The 25649-nt window shown below is 49.5% G+C and overlaps 1 protein-coding gene across 1 annotated transcript; it reads right to left on the bottom strand.

Annotated features, from left to right (window-relative positions):
- Positions 1 to 4924: 4924 nt before the first annotated feature.
- On the bottom strand, positions 4925 to 25632 carry Unk (RING finger protein unk). Its single transcript, XM_077670504.1, has 12 exons — positions 25467 to 25632; positions 25160 to 25372; positions 20818 to 21125; positions 19840 to 19975; positions 19165 to 19507; positions 17580 to 17750; positions 16592 to 16763; positions 14048 to 14176; positions 13009 to 13388; positions 12539 to 12613; positions 11933 to 12097; positions 4925 to 11837 (listed from the first exon to the last, which is right to left on the bottom strand). Exons 1-12 carry the CDS (start codon positions 25598 to 25600, stop codon positions 11655 to 11657), a joined length of 2409 nt encoding a protein of 802 aa, XP_077526630.1. The 5' UTR covers positions 25601 to 25632; the 3' UTR covers positions 4925 to 11654.
- Positions 25633 to 25649: the final 17 nt, after the last annotated feature.

Raw genomic sequence — 25649 nt, 5'->3', positions numbered from 1 at the left:
TTAAATGTAAGGCATATTCATTTTACAGCAGTAAGAATGGTGGGGTAAACAATGAAAGTTATGAAAATACAGGTAAACATAGAAGTGCCGATGTGCACTGCTGTTGGTACTGGGCCCACTATGCTTTTTTTAGCTTCCCAGCAGTCCACCACTTTCGAGTTGTCTTACACGACATTGGCCGATTGGGGTAAGTGACGTTGTCTTGCGTGACCCTATTTGTCGAGCATACCCCATGTTTCACGAAACGATTACTTTCTCTTCTAACGAAAACAAGCCAGGTGCAAATACGGTCAAAAACAAAGCAACAGCGGACAACGGTCCGCGTCTGACTATGGCAGCACCATCTGGGATTCAGCAAGGCTTCAGAGCCTAATGGCACACTTGAAGTTCGTTTGAATACCCGCCCTCATGACTTCATGGCAGATGTCACAGTAAGCAAGGCTTCAAAGCCTAATGGCACACTTGAAGTTCGTTTGAAGTTCATGACTTGATAGCAGATGTCACAAAAACAAGCGATTTGGCGGGAGAATGAAAATTTTAACCTACACTGATTAATTTCTCAGTGAATACGGCATCGCTTGCTTCCAGACAAGCGCTGGGGGCACTACAAAACACGGAATCTTTCGAATAAAACAAACTTGTATTTTGTCTGTATGGCTCCTTTAAGTTGTCACAAGAATGTAGAATCTTGAATGTGACTCGTCAAACTCGCAGCGCCGTTACAGCCATAGGAGTGAAACAGCTCGATTGGCAGCAGAAACCATTTCGTGGTACTGTTTCAAGGAGTGCATGGGTGTATGCATAGTTGTGGACGACCGCCTTTTCTTAGTGCAGAGAAACCAAGGGCCAAGTCACGAGTATTTATCAAACACTTCCCCCCCGAGCATACAGCTGGCACAAAAACTCTGTCATAAATTTATCATCCCTTCCTATAGAAAGTTGAGAGAAACGCGAAAGCTAAAGGAGCATCCAATTCTCGCTGAAAGTGCATACAATCGATCATCAAATCTCCAAAAACTCAAATCGCAAACGAATGAATCCATGCGACCATTTTTCCTGCACTAAGTAAACGCATCTACGAACGATCTCAATGCATCCCGATACGTGTTTTGAGATAAGGGCATACCATGGAACTCCTTCATGCTCAATGCGTGTATTGTCTTATCTCGATCAGTTCCGTTTTCGCGATTTTCAAGAAACTTTTCTGACACAACGGGAACCGGGTCTGCCGCAAGCGCCATGTGTCCAGAGATCTTATCGGAGCTTTTCACTCGACCAACCGGTCTGTGGGGAAATGCATTGGTTTTTTGACAGGACGTCATTGATCCCACTAAGAAAGCTTTGACTTCAAAAAGTGTTCGCATTTAATGCATCAGCAGTACATCCGCTATTTCCCCACTTACTGCACCCATCAAGAGACTCGCCACTTGCTATCCAAGACGAGTTGCACTGCTTCTTCAGCCATGTTTGCAAGCTTTGGGCCACATCGCTGGCTCCAAGGTTCACCTTGGTGCTGAGTCCCTTTCCCGAAAGAGGACGACCAACAATCTCCAAGGGCATCCTTGAATGGCTTTATCTACAACACGTCTGACCCCTTCCTTATTTATCTTTTTTTCACCCAGACTTTAGCTTTTTTTAAAAATGTGGAGTGTAGTATGTGGAACATCTTCCCAGAATGTCCGAATTGCTTGACAGTTTTCTTCACCTGTATATCATACCAATAAAACTGTACAAGCATCTTCTCTTTTGACAAATCGGATCACCAACAGTGCTTGTGGACAGGTCAAAGATGGTTTTTGAAGGCGGGGGGTTGGAGTCGGGCAGTTTTGTGAAAGGAGCTTTGTGGCTTTCAAAGGCAGTGAATTTTACGTGATTTTTAAGCGAGCAGGGGGGGGGGCATTGTTAGGTGTTTTTATTAAACTAGGTACTTTGACCTAAAGCATCAATGGGCAATGTTTTGGATGGAGGCATTCTCCAAGATCTTTATAGTAGATCACTCCATGATACATACGAGAATGCGCCAAGGGACTGTCCTCACCTTTTATAAACCATATAATTTGCAACGCATAGAGTTGGGGTCCACCTGATAACTTCCTCATAAGAGCCAAGGAGCTTATCTATGCAACCAGAAATATCAGTAGACTACAGCCTCACCATGCGACTAGGCATATCAGAACTTTTATAGGCATCATCAGCCTCTTTTCACAGACTTGGAACTGCTTTCAAAGACCAAGACCGGTCAGGTGCCTCTATAGTGAACGCAGTGAAAGCAAAATGGTGGCAAAGTGCTTTTTGATCTCCGCGTTCATCTAGGTACCTTTCCCTCCCTATCTGCCCACAGTTACATTGCAACTAAAGACAGCAAGCATTCTGTAGGGTGACAAACACTGCAGGTTTAAAAAATACGGGGTCGCTCCACAAAGTCAACCCTCATTTCGAGCGAGCACACTTATTTATTTCTTATTTTTTTAGCGCACACTTCGAGACAGTGTAACTACTGTACCATTGACCTCCTTGGCGCTGTACCGCCTATTACCGCCAAGCTATATTCCCTGGTGACGAGGCTAGGGCATATTTTCTTGGGCATTCAGCTGAAACTCATTTCACTAAAATAAAGGTGAGCGGCACTACACGAACAGGGGAAGTGCCACTGCACACAGTAGCAGATACTTTGGTGCTACACATGGGTGTTGCCTACCGAGCGTTTTTTTACTCGCACGTTGTTTCCTTTCAACCTTGACTGAGAGGATTCACCTTCCGACAGAACAAACAATGCCTGGTAACATTCTTCTTGTCTGTTGTCAACGCATGCAGATGGCTCGAAACACCGACATATTCGTTTTCCAATGGCACTTGCCTTCATTTACAGGCTTCACGTACCAAGGACACAAATTTACAATGTGTGGGCATATTTGTTTACACGTAAAAACAGCCGTCCTTGCTAGTGGTCTAAACTCACCTCAGGTGCCACAGTGCGCAAGTTAGCATCAGGTTCTGCTATACCCTGTAGCAGTGCAACGACTGATACTTGATAATAGTTTGAATGAATTGATTACCTCAAGGCTAAGAGTGCACACTGAATGTTCATAGCCAATGCAGAGCTGTAAAAGATGTTGTCAAGTGAAATCTGGAGCACAAAGCGATCTGTAGTTATCTCCCTTGCACTTAATGGTTTTGACAAGAGTAGTTTAGCATGTTACTTTTTTTATATTAGAAAGCAGAGCGTGGCAGGTTAAAAATATACCTTCCCTGCTCTGCAAAAATGGCACCCAAGCAATTGCAGTTGGTTTAAAAGCGAAACTAAGTACCTAATGCGTTCCAATTATGCGGGTGTTTGAACCGCACAAGGCAAATGACAAAAGCGTGTGCCAGGACCCCGAAAAATTGTTAGTTACGCAAGATGTAGTTGCAATGTATAAAAAGAACTGGCAAACAGGATACAGGACATGAAAAGAAGGCACACAAACATGCCGTTGGATTAACAACTGGTTTATTTCGGAAGAAAACAACACATTTATATCCGTTTTCCCAATATTTCTTCACTTTGGCCGACGTGAAGAAATGAGGTTGCACTGGTAAAAACTGATAATCTTTATCCGTTAAGATCACCTAGGGGTCGCTGACACAAGTCTCCTTAATTTTTCTTGTTAAAAATGCCTCGAGCAGTTCGTGCTCACGTCTTGGTCTTCCCCGACCTACAGTGCTGGCGAGGTGAAACTTGGGGATGCAATTCTGGCAATTTTTCATATGTAAAGCTCAAATGCTACCCGTGCCGAAGCCCAGAGTAGTCCGGTGCTGTCCAGCCGATCATTAACGCGCACACCTGTTTCTCAGATATACATTTTTACACAGGCAATGGGATTGAACACACCACACCCACCACACACGTAGTGAACCTGGTTTTGCAAGGGTCGCTGGGCACCAGAGATTTGGGAACACAAACCAGACAGTTTACAGAGGGGAGGTGGGAGGAGAGGGGGGGGGGGGGCAGAAAACACCATGGTGACCCCAAATCTTTGGGCTTTTTTCAGTTCACGTGAAGTCCTGTGGAAGTAGGGCATCACTTCCATATTTTTTCCCCCATCGCCCACTGGGCTGCTAGACTCTGCAGAAGGCCTTTTCATTTTCCCGCCCTAAGATTCCTCTACCGCCCACAAAACATAAGGGAAAGCCAGATGCTTCCAGACGCCCAACCTGTTCTGCAAGACTTTGTTGCATCACAGGTGGGCAACTGTTGTTAAGAGTGTTCAATCCTATTGTAAATCAATTGTGAATCAATGGGATTGAATGCTCCATCCTATTCAATCCCATTGTCCCGAGTAAAAATATATATCGGGCAAACGGGTGGGTGCTTTAATGATCAGCTGAGGCAGCACCAGACAACTCTGGGCCCGGGCACAGGCAGCAATTTAGCTTTACACGCAAAGAATTGCCAGATCTGTATTCCCAAGTTTCACCTCACCAGCACTGTAGGTCGGGCAAAATCAAGATGTGAGCGCAAACAGCTCGAGACATTTTTAATAAGAAAAAATAAGGAGACTTGTGTCAACAACCCCTCGATGGTCCTAACGAATAAAGACTATCAGTTTTTATCTACGCAACTTCATTTCTTCACGTTGGCCAAGGTGCGTGTGCACAGGAAACGAATATAAATGTCTGTTTTTCTTCCGAAATAAACTAGCTGTTGGTACACATGCATGTTTGTGTTTTCGTGTCCTGCATCTATTTCGCTGGTTCCTATTTTGCACAGTATGAACTAACTTGCCCAGCACTTCACTCTCAAACTATTGTTCACGTAACAAGTCATAAAATGTTCAAGTTCAATCACATTTTTCTTAATTCTATTTACGTATGTCCAAACACGGTATCAATCCATCGCAGCCACACCAAGCTGCTAGAGAATACGGAAGGACACAAAGCCATGTAAAATCCTATAGTTGATTTTATTTACATAATTATGCCTAAATTTTTAAGAAATATCTCAGTACACAAATTCATCGTGAGACGAGAGAATAAAGAAACGAAGAGAGGGACAAAAGCCACAATAATAAACATCTGGACTATATAATCCTACGTGAACACAAGCATCGCACAATTATGTTTATTCCACCACACTTTGCACCAGCAATTTTCCACACAACGGAGAAAATGAAACCACACGAGCACAGGTAATAATTCCCGACTGAAAAACTTAAGAGAAAAACACATCAGGCTTCTTCTACCACTCAGAGGCGAGGAAACACAAAAGTGGGAGTGTAAAAAAAAGATGTTTCAATTGTTTTAGCACAACTTAAAAAAAAGCAAGCAACCCAAAACATTGCAGTCACTTCTGAGCCTTTTACAAGACATGGATACCGCCAACGTTTGGCGTGAAACGGAATAGACCACACTTTCGACGAAGAACCAAGCAGAGATTCGTAGGTACAACTGATGGCGCTAAAAACTCGATAAAAGAGACGCAATCTCGAAGAATGCTACTTTGTCAGGCAACTTAGTATATATATATATTTTTTTCTCTCTCTCTTTAGCAGCCAGCCCGCTTTGCCTAGGGCCAGCCAGCCAATTCTGCCCTTCCCCCGAGACCCTCAAGACGCAAAAAAGCTTTGCATAGACCCTCTAAAGCTAAGACTCCAATTTGAGAAAAATAGCCGCAGCCCCCAGCGGAAAAATATCTACCTATGAGCCTGTGTTTTGGCCCCCGCTTTGGCCCAGGTCTCGCCACAGAAAACAGCCTAGCACAAGACGCCTATGTACACGTAAAAAGGTCCATAAATATCCGACGCCGCGGTACCCGCGCGCTTCACCATCGGTCCAATCGCCACAGCGCCGTATTCAGGTTAAATAAGAAGAAGAAGAAAAAAAAGAACCCGCAGGTCCTGACATTCGGCCTAGCGTCACCCAGTGATTCACCTTAGTGGCTTTCAAAAATGTCACTCGATCCTATGGCTGAAAAACCTTCGCGGTCTTTTTGGCGCGCTTGCGGGAAAGTTTTTTAGGATTCGGGGTTTTTCGCGATTTTGTTACGGGAGCTCCGAGAAGTTGGCAATTCTACGGGCTAGACGCTCTCCACCCCTCTTCTGCAGAGGTCGAAGCCGTCATCCGCTGAAATGTATTGGTACATGGGGGGGAAAAAATTAAGCAAAATAAATTTGTGCGAGTTAGCTACAAATAACGTCGTCCTAGCAAAACAAAATATCTTAAAAAACGAAGAAAAAGCACGTTGCGATTGGCGACGCACTTACTCCTCACTAACCATTGTAATAAATTGTCCCTCTCTCTCTCGCTTGAAGGCAGTGAACGAAGAATATGCTTCAACTAACGAAAACAATGACATTACACTAATAACCACGTGTAAATGGATTTTTGGATGTGCGTATAAACAGCCTCTCATTGTCTCTTGTGCAGCACCTGGCAGCCATCACTCAAAAAGAGTTGCCTCTCCCACAAAGCACTCGCACCTGGCCTGTGGTTGCCCACTGAGCAACAACAACAAAAAAAAAAAAAAAAAATAATAAAAACACCCACATCTAACTTACCGGCATAATTAAACTCTATTCTTGGTTACTTCACAGCAGTTGGAGAGCATTTGTGTGATCACTAGATTTTCTTTCCAGGCTACGGTTTGGACATGATAGGTCTCCTCAATCAATTTATCGTCTTTGGACAGCCAAGAAGTGCCCAAGAATGCTCCGAATTTCCTTTTTTCTTTTTGCGCATAAAATTCCCATTGCACGGGCAGGACCTACTCGGAACGCAATTCCAGACTGGCAAGTAAGAGAGACCAGGCGTTTTTGTAGCTCCAAAATTTTCCTAAACGCAGTTTTTCTTCTCTTTGTTCCTATCGTGAGCTCACACCTCATGACGGCAATACCCCCTCTCGGCAGCCAATCATCCATTCAAACAGTTAATTACCAATCTTAGTCAATCAGACAGATCACTGTGTCAGTTTGTCACATAATGACCAGACCCCGCTTAACCACTACAACTACGCTTCACAACTTGCCGTAGTTCAAAGTGCCGATTTGAACAACGTAACACAATTTCCAAAACCTAAATCGACAAACAAAGTGAGCAGCTTTTCACCAACATTCACTGCACCTAAACGAAACGTGCGGTTTGATTTCACAAAACGGGGGGGGGGGGGGGGGGCAAACAAGGACACGACAACCCACAGAAATGCCACACGTGCAATGCAACCACCACCAAAAAGACGCAGTCAAACACGACAAACCGAAAAATCGAAAACAGATCACATGGTTTCACAGAAAACCGGTGAGAGGGAGAAAAAAAAAAGGAGAAAACAAAAAGAAAACAAGAATCGCACAACCTGGCTAACTGCACGCGCACACACTGCACGCACAGCCATTGAGTGTCCCAAATGCCGTCAACACCACCCTGCAATCTTTACGCAAACGGAAAATAGTAGACAGCAGTCTACGTACTGCTACAGGTTACAGCGTCGGTGAGAGAAGGTTTACGACACCACAAAACGACGGATGAAGAATGGCACATACACAGTTCGACATCACTACTGGGAGATTCGACAGTTTACTCGCGAGGCAGTGTCCGCAAAATTCAATCAACGTCAGCAACACAAGCACTTGAACAGTGTCGAGCACACACCACCAACGTGTCAGTAAGTTTAGCACTAACTAATACACGCCAACTAGCACAAGCAAGTTTTTTCGTTCGTTTTTCTTTTTCCGCACAAACCACGTACCACCTTAGCAGGATGGTGTTGATGGCATTTAGACATCCCGGCCACGACCACGGTACTGCTTCCACAGCCTTTTGGTAACCGCAACAAGACGCGTGCGTGTGCGAGCGAAGTGCTAACCACACGCACGCCGATTCCTTTTTTTAGAAAATTGAAAAACTTTTTTTTTTCAAACTTTTTTCCATTTTTTTAGTACTTTTGTTCCTACAAGTTTAGAATAATGACCTAGTTTGTGTGTAATGCCAGTGTACAATCTTCCCGCGAAAGCCGCGCGTCGCAACTGGTGCGCGTTTTGTTTCGCACGCAGCTGCTATCGCGGCCTGTGTCGGGGACAAGCGCCACTCGTCGTGTAGTATGAAAGCGGATACAGAAGAAGTGGCGCCGTCAAGGTCAAAGTCTATGTACAGCAATTAAAAACCCGTCAAGTTCTCCCGCCCCAGTGGAATAGAATAATAATAATATTAATATTAATAAAAATTGCGGCAACGCCAGCACCAGACGACGCTCGTCCCTCTGAGAATAATTAATAAACGATTTAAGAAACTAAAAAAGCGCGGAGTCCCTTCGCGCCTCACACCTGAGGAGCAGGCCAAGTGCGTTGAACGACTTGGAGAACCGCGTTTTCTCGAGTGAGCAGAAGATACGAGACGAAAATGAAGAGAAAAAATGACTACAGCCAACCACTGTGCGAAGTCGTGTTAGTTGTGCGTTTGACGTGAAGCAGCCTTCGTCTGAGGCGCTGGGGGAAAATTGGAATAGAAAAATAGCTTGGAGGAACTCCGGAGACTCCCAACTGAACCAAGTCCCCCCCTCCAAGACACCTCGAAGTCGTCTTCGAAATAAAATGGAAAAAAAAAAAATAATAATAAAGAAAGAGAAAGAGAGAGTAGAGAGATAGACAGAAGTTCAGTGGGCATCATTGAATTACACACACAATGCCAAAGGAGAAGACTATGCCTCTACTCCCAGAAAAAAATAAAATAAAAATAAAGAAGAAACATCGTTGATTATGGAAGAAAATAAACGGAGAGAAAAAAAAAACAGTAAAATGACCTAACTGTGCATTCAATTTGTTAGTTTGACATTTACACCTATACTTATTTTTTTTTTCCTGCTCCGTTCTCCGTGAAAACTCCTAAATTATTATTTTTTTTATTCCTCACCAACCGTAAAGTTGTTCTGGTCACATGCTTGATGCCCCCCGCCCCTCTCTTTTGCAAGAGCAGGGAAGGAGACCTCGAGAAAGAAAAAAAAAAAGGTAACCACACCCCCTCACCGAGGCAGCCAAGGGCCCTCTTCCGCCGATAGTATACATACAATAGATATACATAAATACATTACTACTATATAACCATTAATAGCTAGTGTAGCACTAAACCTTCGGGCTGCAAACAGCCCCAGGCTACCTGCAAACAACTACGGGGGCTCTACATCTGCGACGAAACAGGAGAGCGGCGCAAAATTAGGGCGAAGGAACTTAGGTTGCCTCCTTTCCGCCGCCACGCCCTCCTCGGCTGCTGTCACCCGCGCTTTGGGCAAGGTTCAAAGCGCGTCATGTGCATATTACAGCAAGGGGGGAAAAAAATAAAAAACACCGAGTAGCGCAAGGGAACAAAGATAGGACCGGGAAAAACTTGGGCAGAAGCCCACAGGTACAGGGGACACAGCCAATGCGCAACCAAAGCAAAGGGTGGGTAGAAGGGTACCTCACGGATCAGCACACACACCAGGCAGCAAAGAAGAGGTGACAATACCGCACACAAAGGCATGCCACGCGGAACTCAACTTTCAACACAAAGGGAGGAACTAAAGGAGGAAAAAAAACTAGCCACCAGGACCGAATAGCCTTCGTCACACACCTTTCTCAGATAAGCCAATGCCCCGTAAGTCTGCAACAGACGCGCTGGCATTGACAATACACAACAGGCTACACCCTTGTTTGCAAACACTAACACGCTTCAAAAACATCCTCCCGCTCTCATGCCTGCTGCACTCAAGTGACACCACCAAACGGCGTCTTGCCACGCAAGATCAACTCGCAGCACAAGGAACAAACAGCTTCTCCCAAGTGGGCCTCACACTTGGCCTCAAATGTACCGCGAAAGGCCTGAAACCAAGCAACCAGCCACCCAACTACCGCACAGCATTGAGCCGACCAAAGCCAGGCCGGCTCTCTAGCCACAATACAGGACAACGCGAGCACATTCGCAACACGCGCACTCCATCGAGCTTGTAATCGCAGTTCAACCCCCTCACTTTCGGAGGCTGAGGAACAGGATGATGCCACACACACACAATCGAAACACCACGATCCGTTCCTGTGCACTTCTAACAATCCTGCACACGATCTGTTGCCACCCAGTAGGTTGTTCCGAGCCCTCGTTACGACAAGCCAAACAAAGGGGAAACACTTTGGAGCGAAGCGGGACATTTGGTGCACAAGGAGAACACACACGGCACAGACAAATTTGAAAAGAAAGCTAACCTAGCTAAGCTGGAAACTTTGAAAAAAACAAGGAGCGGAAAGGCAGTCCCGCCTTCGACGGCCTGAATCTCCTCCACCCCACCCCCTCGCAGCGAGACACACCCCAGCGCACGCAATGCCATCAAACTTTTGGTCACTGCTCTTTGCGTGAAAGCTGGTGGTGCTCTCTCCCCTCTCTCCTCTCCGGCCACTGCTCAGGGAAACATTTGCAAACTTTTTTTTTTGCATAACATCGAAAGCGTGCCGCTTTGGCATTGACCCTGTACGTTGCCGTGGCAACAGCAGCAACCTCGGCTTTTTGCGCGCCGGCACAGAGCACCTTCTGTCTTTCGCAGCTTAGAAAATTAAGCACACATCTCACTCTAAATGTCGAGCCCCGACCTTTTTTCACAGCTCGCTGCCCCAATTTTAACTGGTGCTCGAAGCAGATCAAAGTTAATTTCTTTCGATTGACTGGCACATTTTTTTGGCAGCAAGTGGCTCCTGCGGCAAAGCACCAGGAAAAAGATGCAATCAACCTGCAAATACGTGGTAGAGTACGCCCTCAACCTCTCGAGCAATGCATCTCAACATTGCCCAACAATAAACCAGAGGTGCCCAGAAGATATTTACTTCCCAAAGCAACCATTGTCTCTCTCTTCAGCCTTAATGCAACCCTTACTGTACAGAAGGTGCCCTTTACCAACACGCCAAATCCGTCGATTGCTACGATTAAAATTAAAAACACTCGGTGCGTGCGCTGCCCGTGGTTGCCAATGGCACCGCACGTGGCAGGTTGGGCTAATTCCGACATAGCGCCAACACGGGGATTGGCTAGCCTTGGCTCCTCAGTGACCAGCACCAATTCATATAAACTTTTGCAGAAGAGTTTCCATCCCCCCCCCATAAGGACTGCCACAATAACTGGGCACAATCTTAACACCAGGAGCGAGCCTAAGACTGCTGGCGACCAGCATCGCTTTCAAAGAATAGTTTCCCAGCAGGCTCAAACCGGCGCATCTTTGGATGTACAACCAGCGACAGGTACCAAGCGACGCAGATAATTTTTTGCACGCACGTTCGTCCGCACGTGTCTCTAAAAACCTGCCTGCCCACGGCCAGCACACGAATCGAAAACCAGTTTTAGATCAACCCCAGGCACGCACTGCCTGCGAAAACTCACACTCTAATGAGGTGGCATGTTCTGCTAGCAATGCACACGCGAGGCGCCGCACGCGTATGACCGTCCCAGTCTAGTTTTAGAAATCCGAACTTTGTGTGGCACACCCTTAGGGAGGTAGGGGTGGGGGACCACAGCCCCACTCGCAGGGGGGGGGGAGCCCGCAGACAATGGAGAGTTGAAGGGGGGTGGCCAATCTCCCCTACTCGTACGCTTTGCTTGCACCATCGAGACAATCCGCCACCGAGGCCTTCCTCCTTCACGATGAGAGGGCCCTCCCCTTTCCTTGCCCATTAGAGGGACATGGGCAGGCTGGAGCGGGCCAGCTCGCAGCTGCAGTAGGGGCACTTGGTGGTGACCGAGGCGCAGGCGGCGCACAGCACCAGGTGGTTGCAGGGCAGCAGGGCCACACTGCGGCTCTGCTGCTGGCACACCAGGCACTTGCCGCCGCCCTTGCACTGCTGCTGGTACAGCGCCTGCAGACAGAGAGGACCCAGCCCCGAAGGTCAGCTGGCCGGATCGACCCATCCCCTCAAGCAAGCCCAGGGAGAGACTCCTGCTCCTTCCTTACCTTGTCGACCGAGTCCAGGTCGGCACGCAGCTGCTCCTGGAGCAGGCGCAGCTGGGCGGTGGGCAGCTTCTCCAGCTCCTGCACCCGCAGGGGCCCGAAGCTGCCCACCCGCCCGGACGCCAGGGCCTCCACCTCCTTCTGCAGCAGCGTCACCTGGCCCAGGGCCTGCCAACGCGGGAAGAAGAAAGGGGGGAGGGGGGACACAATGGGGGGGCCGCCATCTCTCTCTCTCTAGGGGGGCAGAATTCGTATGGGCAGGCGGTGCACATGTTCGATACGTCCGACGAACTAACAGGTAAACCAACAGCCCAACAGGCTGACAGACACAGTGCCTCAGTGCACGTTGCAATGGCTACACCACGTAAAGACTGCAATGCAGTGCCTGTGACAACTGCAGCACAGCATCCCACTTGATATTACCCTGATCCCAGTGTTGCGCGCCCTGTGGGCAAAGCATCGACACATGCACGCCGACTGCCAGGCTACCGTTGCACAGAGGGCAAGTTGTGCTACTGCTGTTACTAGTACGACTACTACACCACCCTAAAAGGGAGGCAGATTGCACAAAGAATGGGTCTCTTGAGGGCAACCACAAGCCCAGCCTACCTCGTCTCGTTGGCACTCGGCCACCTTCTCCCTGTGCTTGGCCTCTTCCACCTCCCGCTTCCATGCCTCGTACACCTGCCGCCGCAAGAGGAACGGGGGAACGGGACACCACGTGTCACACCGCTGTCTCTCGAACGGGGAAAGCATTCAGATCACGTGAGAGGGCACCGTGACTACAACGAAACTAGTACCCCGGAAACTAGTACCCACACAACTACTAAGGACTTAGCGTCCACTGAAGTCGGGATTTGTCAGATAGGACATCTGTGCCCAGGTTCCAAGTGCACACGTATCGATACCGGTGAAGGCACGAAGATAGCTTTTCTCAACAGGTTCACTCCCGACTTAGCGCGGAAAATTCCACACCTTACGTTGCGCACAAACGGCTTCGCATCCAGCTCAGCCAAAGTGCGGCTGCCGCCGTCTGAAAGTAGGCAGAGAAGGAGAAGGGAGAGAAGAGCAGCACTCACGGCTCGCGCCTGCACCAGCCCCTCCTCCCAGGAGCCCGGCATGGGGGCCTGGTGCAGCCCCGGCGGCGGCCCCGCCTTGGGGGCCATGCGGTCGTCCCACAGAAGGTGGGAGGAGGACGGGGAGGACAGGGCGGCCCCCTGGCTGAAGTCGTACATGCCCGGGAAGCCCCCCGACGGGTACTTGGGGCCCGAGAAGGAGCCCCCCGAGTGGCTGTAGAAGGCCGCCGCCGCCTTGTCCATGGTGTGGTCGTGGGCCGACTGCAGGCCCAGGCTGTGGGGCAGGGAGCCCACGGGGGGCGACATGTTGCCCCCGAGCCTGCGGTTGCAGTGCATGCCGCTGGCCCCCGGAATGTTCATGGGCGCCGAGCTGCCCAGCAGGCCTGCACACACGGGCACACGGGCAACCCTCAGAGCAGGGAAAAGCAGCTCTGGACGGCAGGGGGAGTGGGGGGGCAGTACCAAAACAGCCGACTCTACTTCAAACCAGGCAAGGAACTGAACTAAAGGAGACTAAACCAACACAGGCAACGCGAGACTGTTTCTGTAACGTTGTGCCCCCGTCATCCGTTAATGAGAGTCCTCTCTAAACTACAGCTAGAAGCAAGACGGGGGCAAACTTGCACTAAATGACGTCTCCACTTCTGGCAGTCCCAAGTGCACATTGACATACAAAATGAGAAATAGGCCGAGTAACCACTCTCAAGCCTCTCATGTCCTACACTACTCACACCTGTCAATACACACAAAAAAAAAGAAAAAAAAAAAGGAAGGTGGGGTCGGCAGCCATCACTACTGAAACAGCAGAGTAATGCATGCACCATCTCGTACAGCCACCACTTATGGCACACGGATGGCTTCTCTTTTCTTTCTTTCTTTCTTTTTTCAGACTCCCTACCTTTACTACAAACTGTCACAATTATTTGTCAGGCTACTTAGGAAGCACCACAATCGAGTGTTGCTCATACAGAAATTCCGAGCTTCAGCCATAATTAAAGAAATAACCTTTTTTCCTCACTTCGAACGAAGACAGGCCACTCACCTGAACTGGTCAGCCCCTGCGTTATGGACGTGCTGACGGGATTGGAGTCATTCTCCAGGTCCTTGTCTATAGAGGCCATGGAGGCTTCCACGTTGATGTCCTCCAGGCTGAGGTCGTCCAGGGCAACCCCTGCAACAGCGGACGCCACGAGGGCACTCACAACACAAGCGTGCACCACCTTCCCTGCCACGGCAAACAAGACCCGCATTGTGTTTACGGGTTTGCAAGGGGTTTTTTCTTTATGCTCTGTGCATTGCATACACACGTGCACGTGTGTACAAACTGATTCTATCCTAAGAGGGCCAGACACTGTGGGAGTCAGGAAGATCCGCGACACCGATTAGGCGTGCGCACCGTTAGGAAGACGCACAATGCACCAAGAACGCAACGCAAGGCAACACTGCTTAAACGCATGTGTAAGGAAAGGGTCGCAAATGCGTGCGAGATGGGCACGAAGCACCTCAGGTGGGCTATCTTTGTCGTGAGCTAGCTGCCAGTGCCTCGCGTTATGATCACTTAACTCTTTCGCTACCGCGCCTATCAAAATCGATCAATTTGATCGATACTTTTGGGAGCGCCTTTTCATAGCGTTCCAGGCGTTTCTCGAACAAGTAAAGCCGTTCAGAGTTAGATCAGAAAATGGCCTTTCAAAATCAGTTTTGTTTTCATTTTTGCAACGGAAACATGATTTTCGACACGCTTTTGAATCACCTGGGTGTGGAAAAGGGGCGTGGTCATCGCGCGTCACGGCTACCAACGAACAATGCGTGCAACTCGTAATTACTCTGCACCAGCGCTTGTTTTTTGGTATCAGGGCGTGAATGGGGAACTAGCAAACGATTTTCAATCGTCAGGTTCGCGCTCTGACAGTAATAATCCCAGAAATCGGCTGAAAATGTCAAGCAGTGCCTGGTCGCAAAGCTACTTTATGATTTTAGGCAGCTTTATTGCCTTTGCGCAAGTTGTTCTAAGTACTGTGGTAGTTCTACTTACCCCAGGACCATTCGTAAACAGTTTACAACAGTTTCGGTTTCGTTTCTGCACCGCGAGATTCATATTTAGCGCTACTACGCAGTTACCCAACTTCAAGGCTACCTGCCATGGCGCCTGAAGCGTCCGCGACTGATCCTCGAACAAAGCACGGCGCTCCTGATTTCCCCCCACCCTAACCCGATTTCTGTGATAAGAACTTTGATGCAAGTCAAAAGGTCACACTCAGTCGCCAGATATCTGTTCCGCCGAGTACAGCGCTTCAAACCGGCCTTATACTGCCAGCTGTTCGCCTTCCAGTTTCGTTTCCATGCGAGGGTATATCCGGGTGTCTAATGTTGCTGCTTAGTTGAACTGTCTATTCGGATGGAGTCTCTGATAAGTTTTTGTACTGTTTCATTTGAAAAATGTTAGGTGGCGCTGCAAAAGAGGAGGCTCGTTGTGCTGATCTTTTTCAGCGCGCACCTGCTACTCGGCCAAAGATCGCAGGGCACGATTCTAGCTCATCGTACCTCATTTTTGCGAGCAAAGCTACAATTGCGAGTAAGAAGATGATAATAAAGCTCAGCTTTATGTTTTGAGAGATAATTGACCGTGAACGACAACAAGCATCAACCACAGCGTTCCGTTTTCAACGTGATGCATGTTTTTTTCCGCATCGCGTGCTTGTCCCAAATATTGTGCTCGCTGTAAATGCAAAGTCAGCCATTGACAAGATAATTTTACGTTATGTGGGGGCAAATTGGTGCCTCTGATAACGTCAAACCGCCAGATTTATTCTAGGGAACCACCCGAAATTGCACATTTTGAATAAGGGGTTGGGCTTCACCGCATGACACGAGCACCGTGCGTGCTAACATTTTTTTTTTATATCTGAAAAACTGTTCCGCGCAAGTCGACATTTTTTTAGGGTGTGTTTTTGAAATGTTTCCCTACAAAATGTATATTCTAATTTTTTTCTACTACCGGTGGTTTGATATACACAACTCCTTTTTTATCATTTTTTTCGACAACTTGACAAAAATTTTGATTTTGATATTTTTTTTTACAACTATGATATATGAAAACCTTTAAAAAACTGGTGTTATTGGAAAGGCCGTTAAATAATCTGCATTTTCTGCTCCTGCAATTAGTGCCTAACCTATTTTTTAGCAGGAAAAAAAATGTTTTCTTGGACCCCTAAAAATTGGTCAATTTTCTGCGGTAGCGAAAGAGTTAAGGACGGATGGTGTGAATCGTGAATGCAGCCGAGTTTTGTGCTCCTTCAAAGATTCCCCCCCCCCCCCCCCCCCCCCCCCCAAAAGGCTCTGCTTCGGCCCTGCTGTCTTCTGTGTTCTCGTATCGGAGAACCTCATGGTTGACGCACCGGAAGCTGGCACACTGGCTTACGCCGAAGAGCCAGCCAGGTCACTCCGAGAACCCATATACGGACTACTACAAATGGCATTTGCCCACATGCCAACGTATTCTCCATAACGGCGTCCTTAAGGGCAACCTAGCCTCGCATGCCTCACTGCACGAAGAACGCGTCTCCAAGCAGCCACGATCACTCACCGACCACAGACTCGACGGTGTTGGTGGAGTGGTAGAAGGAAGAGGAGGAGGCGTTCATGGGCGGGGGCGTGAGCCCGTGCACGAGCCACACGTCCTGCTTAAGGCGCGCCTTCTCCAGTGGGTCCGCCATGGGCTCGTTGTCGATGGCCTTGAGCTGCTTGCGGATGCTCGCCTAACGTGGGTGAGGGGGGAAGGGGGGGGGGGGAGGTCACTTTATGGTGCTCGCACAGAACCCCAGGAAAACTTCTGGCGGGTGACTCGATTCTGATTCAATCAATTCCGGGTTCCAGGCATTTGCAGTCGGCCCCCCGAAACGTAGCTGTTCCTTTCCTTCGAAATTTTGCGCGCCAAAAGCCGTGCACCCTCCCGACACGATGGCACACAGGACCCATTCAGCTACGGGTAGCCACGAACAATGTTTTGCACCTGTCCTCGCTTCCTGTGTGTCGGCCCTTTTGCAGTCACCCTTCTTCTGCCAGAGCAAAGCTTGTGCCCTCCGTACCACAATTTTTATTGCCTCGACTATTCTAGGCTTACGCAGCACGTTCGGCATACCATTGCGCACACCCCTCTGGGGGGCTGTTCCCTACTCCAGAAATCACCCGTGGATCCGTCAGCTTGATCTAAAGTGTTATTTTTGTTAGCTCTATATAACAGTTGACATGCTTCAAGTGCCCCACCTGTCACATTTAAGCCAGAAGTACATGACAAACCTTGCCGCTAGTCAGGACAAGAACACTCCTGGACAAGACAGTGCATTCACTGATAACTCCCACAAGTCGAGAACAGTACCCCCACTGTAAGAGGGCAGCATAAATATCGACCAGCACAACACTGCCAGCATTCCATCAAACAGCTATTGACTGTACAGATGCCCCTTTCCAGCTGTGCCCTGCAAAGAAGCTCTGGGACAAAAACCGTTGCCCCAGAATGCCAAGACAGCTCTCGAAAGGCCTCGTCCCCAGCGCGGCGGTATGGAAGGGCTCACCTCTCTGTCTTCTCGTTCAGAGCCTGGCGCCTTCTGGTGAAGCGGTAACGACTCGGACGAGTGGTTAGTAGAAGAACTATACGACCGGGGCCGGCCAATGGGGTTGGGCAGGGGGGTGTTGCTACAGTCGTTTGCTTGCGCCGCATACCACGCCTTCTCCCCTAAAGACGCCTGCAACGAGGGGACGACGGCACCACTGAGTCCGCGAGCAAGCCGCACGGATCGCAAAAAGTACACCGCGTCCCGTCTCTCTTCCTTACGAAGTGCAATGGCTTTTCTTCTTTGGGTTCGCCGTGACAAACAAGCATTACCAGACAGCGACGAAGCTTGAAAACCAAGCTAGAATACAACAAAAGCCCCCTCAAATCCTTGCTTAACAAACAGTGAAAAATTCTTCCAGACACCCTCTACAAAGGTTCTGACATCAGCAGCTGGAAACCCAATGTGCTTTTTGCCAGTGTCAGAAGCACCCACGTAGTCACAATCTCTTCGGCACAGGGCATGTTTTAGCCGCCACAAGGCAGAAAGGAGCACCAAGAGAAAGTGGTACACGCCACCATGCCAGGAGAAGTGTGCAATTATAATGCAACTAACAACAAAGATCCATTCGAACAAAGAACCAGGCATTCTGTAACACTGACTTGGCACTTCTTAGAGCACTCAAACACTTTTTCTTTCCCCCAGCCTCGACACATGAAGCGCTGGACTAATTCGTTTGTCTTTTCTAGAAGACTGAACTACCCACTAAGCAGGGGGCTTGGCCACGGTCATTCGCTATACAGTCACCAGCCTGGGGAATGCACCAAGAAACCAAGCAGCAGACGTTTCGAGGGGCAGAGATTGATTGATTGATTGATTGAGTGATTGATTGATTGATTAGGGTTTAATGCGCCGACGCTACACAGGCAATGAGGCACGCCGTGGTGGAGGGCTCCGGATTAATTTGGACCAGCTGGGCATCTTTAACATATGCCAAAACCTCGTACACACGGGCGTTTTTGCTTTCCACGTCCATCAGAAAAGCGGCCACCGTGGCCGGGAATTGAACCCGCATCTTTGTGCCAGCAAGGGGCAGAGAAACCTTCAATGAATTTGACACCCCGAGTGACTACGCATTATTGCACAGCACTAAAAGCCTCACTTCACACAGAAACCGCCAAACCTGTGGGAGCCGGCGTCGCACTGCCACTTATTTTTGCCTACTATCATAAAAACCAACCCAACGAGCGTTCCTAACTAAACGAATGCGGGCGCTGCCGGTTAATTGTGTATATTTTGCCTCAAATGTACTTGCGGTTTTCTTCGCGCTAAACAACGGGGAGATAAATGACAAGCGCCAGTGGGCTTCCCTTTCGAACCCTCTGGGTTACGCCACGACGAAGGAACGCCGTGTGGGTCTACTTGGATCCAGCGAGCGAGCTACGATGACAAGGCGAGCCCCGAAAGTGCTCTGCACTTAAAAAGTGGCCACCGCAGCCAGAATCGCACCCGCATCTTTGGGCGTCTTAAGCCGTGCATTGCGAATGGAAGACTGGTGTTCTCCGAAAGGGGCCGCGCACGTCCTCCGACCGTCTCTCCCACCCACCTGATGGTTCGCTGTGGAGGCGTTTCCCGCCGCCCCCGCGGAGCTGGAGGCTGCAGAGGAGGAGGGCAGGGCGCTGGACAGGATGGCGGCCAGGTTGGTGGAGTAGTCTGGGCCGAGGTCGCGCACAGCCGAGATCTCCTTCTCGACGTGGGCGAAGGCGCAGAAGGGCCCCCGGGGACAGTAGTTGGCCTGCTGCATATCGTTGCACTTGGTCGACTTGTAGATCTCCGGGTGGAACTGCTGCTCCGTGCGCGTGTGGCAGTACGAGCAGCTGTCGCCGTTGTCGCAGTTCGCCGGGTCCCCCCACTCGTCGCCCTGCTTCACGTTGGGGCACGGCGTTGACCTGCACCATCGGGGTCACGCTCACGCTCAACCCCCTATACTCCCGGATTTTTCGGCCCTTGTTCCCTGCTTTTACCTGGCAGTGGCGTACCTAACAATTAAACATTTGTCAAAGGAGGGGGCAGAATATTTCTGTACAATATATGCAAGACCTAACAACGGAATGTAGCTCCACTCTCTATTCACTTGTAAATAGCTAACAGTGTAACACGTAGATGTAGCCAATAACAATGGAGACATTGGCAACGAGTGCACCAAACTGCTTCACTGCACGGCAGTTCTGCCCCCCATTACTGCTCCCATATCTGGCAAGGTAACAGCCTTACTACGCACCTGTACTTGTACTTCTTGGGGCTCCGCCGCTTGTCCCGGCTGTTGTGGTACTGGGGGCAGGCATAGCCCTGCCTGCACAGCCGGGGTGGCCGCTTGCACGGCTCCGTCTTGTAGTTGGTCAGCACATACTTGGTGTCTGCGGGAAGGGAGGGAGGGCCAAGAGGAAGGCACATTACACCCCTCAGATAAAACAGCCCAGGGCTCAAAGGGAAGACATAGCGGCCAATCAGCACCCGCACATCCTGTCGGGCAGGTGGACGAACCGTTTAAGCAGGTGTCACAAACGTTTATCCTACAACAGACGTGGCGGTGCCCTGCCCTCAAGGTCAAGCCGTAGGCAAATAGCCACCAACAAGCCGACAGGCACCTGCCCTCCATGGGAAGGAACCCTGCAGCCTCCTCGCTGATGACATGACTATTGCGACAGGGACTCTGGTGTCGTAGCATCCACACCTGCCTACCGTTCCATGAAGACACACACAAAGGAGCGGCAACCTGAGCTGATGGAGACTTTGCGCCCCCTTCCCCAATACACGAGACGAAAAAGAGTAAAACACAGGGGAGGCACGCCCAAGACAACAAAGCACTGCCGATGAAGGCTATGTCAGTCGCCAGACGGCTTCCTGAGCTAACCAGTGCTGTACAGTTTTTATCGTCATAACCGAGTCGTTCCCGTAAAGATGCAGGGGCCAAATTCAATTCAAATTCTGGGTGGGGGTTAATGTGTCGAAGCTACCCCTAGGCCATGAGGCGTGCCGTAGTGGGGGGGGCTCCGGATTAACTTCGACTACCCGGGGACCTTTCTCGACACACGGGTGTTTATGCTCCGCCTCCATCAAAGAAGCAGCCACTGTGACTGCGATCGAACCCGCATCCTAGGGCTCAGCAGCCCACCGCCTTAGCCACCGTGGTGGGTCAGGGGCCCAGTAGAAGCCCCAGGTAAAGAGGTGAGAGAGAGAAAGCTCCCTTGCAACGCACCCTGCCAGTGGGGGTCCTCGTTGAGGGCGTTGCGCTCCTTGTCGAGGCTGTTGGGGCCGCCCCCGTTGGTGGCGTCGTCCGGCCCATTGGCCGAGGCGCTGCCGTCCCCGGCCAGGCAGGCCTGCTGCTCCTTGGCGTCGTAGACGGGCGAGCGTAGGTCGTGCAGGCCGTGGGCGAAGGCGCAGTGGGGGCCATTCTTGACGCAGTTGCCCCGCGCGTCCGTGTCGTACACGCAGATGCCCGTCTTGTAGTAGCGCAGGTGGTAGCGCCGCTCCGTGTCCCCCGCTGTGCGGTGCAGGAACCGGCACCTGTGTGCGTGCACACCACGGAGCACGGAATGGTCTCACCCACAACGGCACACTTTCAGAAACTGGGCTGTCTTTCAGCAGCGGAGCTGTTGTAGCTGGCAATAATGTGTGACACGTAACACATAACAAGCTAAAAAAATATATTAAAAAATGCCGAGCGCGCGTGAGCGCGTGCCTCACGGCAGCCATCCAGCGTCACTAGCAAAAAAAAAAAAAAAAGGGGGGGAGAAAGGCCGGCGAAAACTGAAGAGCGCCTCAAGTAGGTGCTGCTTCAGGACAAAAGCAGACAAGCACTCGCAACGATATCGAAAGCCTGGCCCTCGTCCCAGAAGGAATTAGTCAGTCCATTGCTCCAAATGCATTCATGACCTTTCTTACCACTGATATTTGGCTGCATATTTACGAAGGACTAGAAATGCTTTCAACAACACTACGTAATTTCAGGCACTGCAATTGAAAGCCTTCGTGGGCCCAATGGTGCTCCCATAGGTGTACACCGACCGCAAGGAGCCCCCTGAGCCTGCGTTTTCCTACATAAGAGCTGAATGCTCTTACCCAAGGAACTAACTACATGAAGAAACATGGTCAAGTGACATAACCCAATGAAGATGAGTCCTGTATTAAACCAGTTGAGATTAATCATTCAGCTTCTTGTTCCAGGCCTCTTAATTAAGCAGCTGTATTGTCAGCAGCCTTGGATTCGAAAACCTCCCTTGGCCAGAACAAAATTGCTTCGTGGCGCCGAGGGCAACTTCGATATGAAGGCAAACAGGTGGTAAAAACAGGGCAAACTGCACCTTCTGTGCTTTTGACATATGAGATGTTGTGGCGGCCATTTCCCATTTCAATCTGGGGCCAAGTAAGCCATCCACCCTCTTCGACTAAAAAACTTGTTTTAACACTTCACAGTTGCATTTGCTATGCTTCAAGGTTCAATGACTCAGGCACGCTGCAATGTATACTGCAGCCAGCACAACACAATAACCACACGAGTCAGGGAAAACAAAGATAGAAACGTCTGCTTTATATGTCAACGCAGGCTACTGCTTCCCAATTACCTCATCCCTTTTGTGTGCACGATTCTACTTATATAGCAGATGTTTACATGCACCTGAGCTCAGGAGGAATGTGCAAATATTCAAATTTTGAGTAAAAATATAATAACACCTGCAAGTCAATTCTGAAGAATGGTATTCGGTATCGTCCTGCCATTCTAGCTTCCTGCAATTCGATTGATTGATTATGGGGTTTAACACGCCGACAGAATGCAGTCGATGAGGCACGCCGTACTGGAGTGCTCCGGATTAATTTTGACCTGCGGGTCATTAACAAACGCCGAAATCTCGTACACATAGGTGTTTTTGCTTTTCGCCTCCATCGGAAAAGCGGCCACCGCATTTGGGAATCGAACCCGCGACTTCGTGCTCCGCAGCAGCTTCCTGCGATTCGAGGGATGTCCCAACCGCTATCAAGCTACTCTCTCAAGCAGTGAGGCCAAAAAGTCATTCCAGTAAGCCAGAGGAATTTCCTGTTCAGGCCTAAGGTTTGCTTCTTTGCGTGTACACGATTCAAAATTAGTCCAGTGTAATTAAAACAAACAAAAAAATACTGGACACCAAATCACATTCTAGAAATTGTGAATGCGAAAGCGTGGATGTCCAACTGGATGCCAGTGAGTGCCGCAAGTCCTGCGTTGCGAGTAATGTCTGAGTTCTGCCATTACATTGGTGTGGATTATCTTTTTGACTTTCTACCTTAGCATGTTGCCTGTAGGGTGGAATCGTTTAGACCGCACTGCCAAAAATTCTCCTGCTGCGCTTAACGGCCTGGTTTTGTTGAGGCTGTTGCAATTCGAGGTAGAGGCAAACAAGATGGCGCGTGCAGGTGGTTTTTGTGTTAGCACGCCCTCTCTGACACTCACGGAAATAGAACTGCCCTTTTCGAGACAACTTGATTCATCATCATGATAATGCAACTTTGTGACATGAGCCTCAAAAGTGTCATAGGGCACAAGGGAAAAGAAAATTTGTATATTTGTTACTTTTGTAACGGTTGTACATAAGTGTGATACGTTCACAATAAAGTTGCACATCGTGTCATGTACCTCTTCCGTCGCAGTCATGTCTTTTGGCGCAGGTAGACGTTCCCTTCCAAATAGTACTGAATAATTTTTTTTTGCTCGAAAAAGGGTGTCTTCGTAATAATGTTAGTGGAAAATTACGCACTGTCGTACCACCTCTTCCACTGTAATGCCTTCTGCACAAGTCAACGTTTAGTTATAAATACTGAGGAATGACGTTTTCTTGTTTACAAAGAGAATACCTACCTACCTCTCTGGGTTGAAACTTGTCACAACACCCACTTTTTGCTCCCAAATTTACAAGGCCGGCAAACAACGCCCCTACCCATAAACAACACCACACCTATCATTCGATGTAAACTAATTCTCAAAGTTTGGAATGTTCACACTTGTCTCGATTCAAAAATTTCTTTATTCAATACACATTCAGTCGTCAACCCCCTTTTCGCTTCTTTGGCTGCGTCCTCTATCCTCCATAACATAGTGCACAGTTCAATTCCGAGCATAATATCTCTGCGTTTAATCAACACCGTGATAAAGTCAAATTTATTCTGGTCTGCAATTATGCCACAATCTATTGTGCTGTGCTTTATAATGTAAAAATACAGCCTCAGGCTTAAAAAAAAAAAGTAAATAAAAGATTTCACACCCCAGCCAGCTGCTACAGCTGTCAACTAGACGTGACAAAACAAAGTGATTGTCTCGGCCGCTACTCCAAAAGATAACCTCGACAGACACGGCCCAGACGTGAGGTAGTGGTCGCGTCGGCACGACCAGCCCACAACACTGTATTCAGCCAAGCCCCCAGCTGTACGAAGGTAAACACACCTGTTACGCTAATGTCGCCGAAGTAAACAAAACCACTCAGTCACGCTACTATCTGCGCCAAAACAGTTTCATCTTGGTGTTTTACCATTCATATGCTTGAAGAGAGCGGCGCAGTACATCGCAGGGCGCGGGAAACAACGCGACGTAACTACGCTTAAAGTAGAGCGACAGGTCATTTTTTTGGTTGAATGATTCCGACGGACGCTACTACGTTAGACAAAAACACGCCGCGGACTACTTGGGGGCCCGACAAACGGCTGAGAAATTTCTGCAACGCCGCAACGTCAGCAATGCGCGAGAAAAAAAAATGAGAAGGAAAACTCGGGTAACGGGCAGAGGCGCGATACACCGCCGTCGCGACCGGCTACATGTTTGTTCACCGTTCGAGCCGATACGATCGGAATAATAAACGGTCGGCGCACACGACTTCAAAGGCGATGCCCCCCAAAACGATGTCGTCCAGACGTCCTGCCAGCAGGCGCGACGAACAGCTGTTGTTGCCATGCGAAAATGGAATCGTCGAATCGCGGAAGGAGTAGACGGGGTGGGGAAAAAAAAAAAAAAAGCAATAAGCGACAAAAGAGAGCGCGAGCAACGCCACAGCGGCGGGCTTCGGCCATTTCCCCACACGGGCACGTCAGCGGGCTACGAGAAAGGCGGCTTTGCGTAACAACTGCCCTAGACTACACGGCAGACACCACGAACTACGCCGGCCTCCGTCGATGACGCGATTTATGAGTACGCAATCACGTAACGACGGTTCTTTTTCCCGAAAAATGTTTTCAGAGCACGAAATGGGGGAGCTCCACGCAGAGCGCGGCCCCGATTGGCCAGTGGCCGCGTTACGTCACCGTTCGCGCCAACATGGCGTAGTCAAACAATATGGCCGACATTGTTTACAAGTGCCTTTAGTACGCACATGTCTAACTTTGGAGCGCTTTTAGCGCGACACGCGAGTCACCGCCACGAGCGAACTCAGCGTCAACGCGCTCTAGAAGAACCACAGAAAACGCTGAGAGCGATGTTGACGCGACGAGGAGCCGCGAAGGCTCCGCAAAGCGCCCGTCAAAACAAATTGGTGGCCGCAGCATAACATGGCTGCACGCGAGAACGTCAGCCGACTCACCCATCACCATCGGGGCAAATTCCCGTCGTTTCGTCGTAGTTTGTGCAGTACACATCGGGACTATAATTGAAGGTGCCGTCCCGAGCGATCCGTACGGGTCTTCTGCGTCGTTGATTCTTGAAGTGCCAGTGAAAGCATGTGAACGGCTTGTGCTGGGTGCACTTGTGTTGCACGAAGAGCGGGCACTGGTCGACACGGAACTCCTTCAGGTAGCTGAAACATCCAAGGGAGACGGCGTTGGATGGCGGCACGGCCTTCCTCGCGTCGCTGGGACTCGCAGGGAGCCCTGACAAGCCCTGAAACTTACTTGTAGTGGTTTGGTTTCTCCGTTTGAGTAGGCAGCGTAGCCTTCGCATCAGCAGTCGACGGCATTTTGGATGCCTCTTTCCAGCCCGCGCACTTGGGTTGCGCATGTGACGTCACGCGAAGACGAGCCCCCATTGGTCGCGCCGGGTCACGTGCCGTTATTTTCCTGCTGTTTAGCTGTCTC

The sequence above is a fragment of the Haemaphysalis longicornis genome, unplaced genomic scaffold (assembly GCF_048455015.1).
Source record: "Haemaphysalis longicornis isolate Haplotype H1 unplaced genomic scaffold, Haemaphysalis longicornis Haplotype H1 scaffold_5, whole genome shotgun sequence".
Classification (NCBI taxonomy): Eukaryota; Metazoa; Arthropoda; class Arachnida; order Ixodida; family Ixodidae; genus Haemaphysalis; species Haemaphysalis longicornis.
Note: the sequence above shows the minus strand (reverse complement) of the source record. Positions and strands in the feature narration are given on the sequence as shown.

What these genes read in the sequence shown, in the direction of transcription:
- Unk (XM_077670504.1), bottom strand. Translation starts at nt 25,600, where the DNA reads ATGGGGGCTCGTCTTCGCGTGACGTCACATGCGCAACCCAAGTGCGCG. An exon ending in ATTTGCCCCGATGGTGATGG is followed by an intron (nt 21,126 to 25,159) that starts GTGAGTCGGCTG and finishes GCACGCACACAG; the next exon opens with GTGCCGGTTCCTGCACCGCA. An exon ending in CCTCCACAGCGAACCATCAG is followed by an intron (nt 17,751 to 19,164) that starts GTGGGTGGGAGA and finishes CCCTCGTTGCAG; the next exon opens with GCGTCTTTAGGGGAGAAGGC.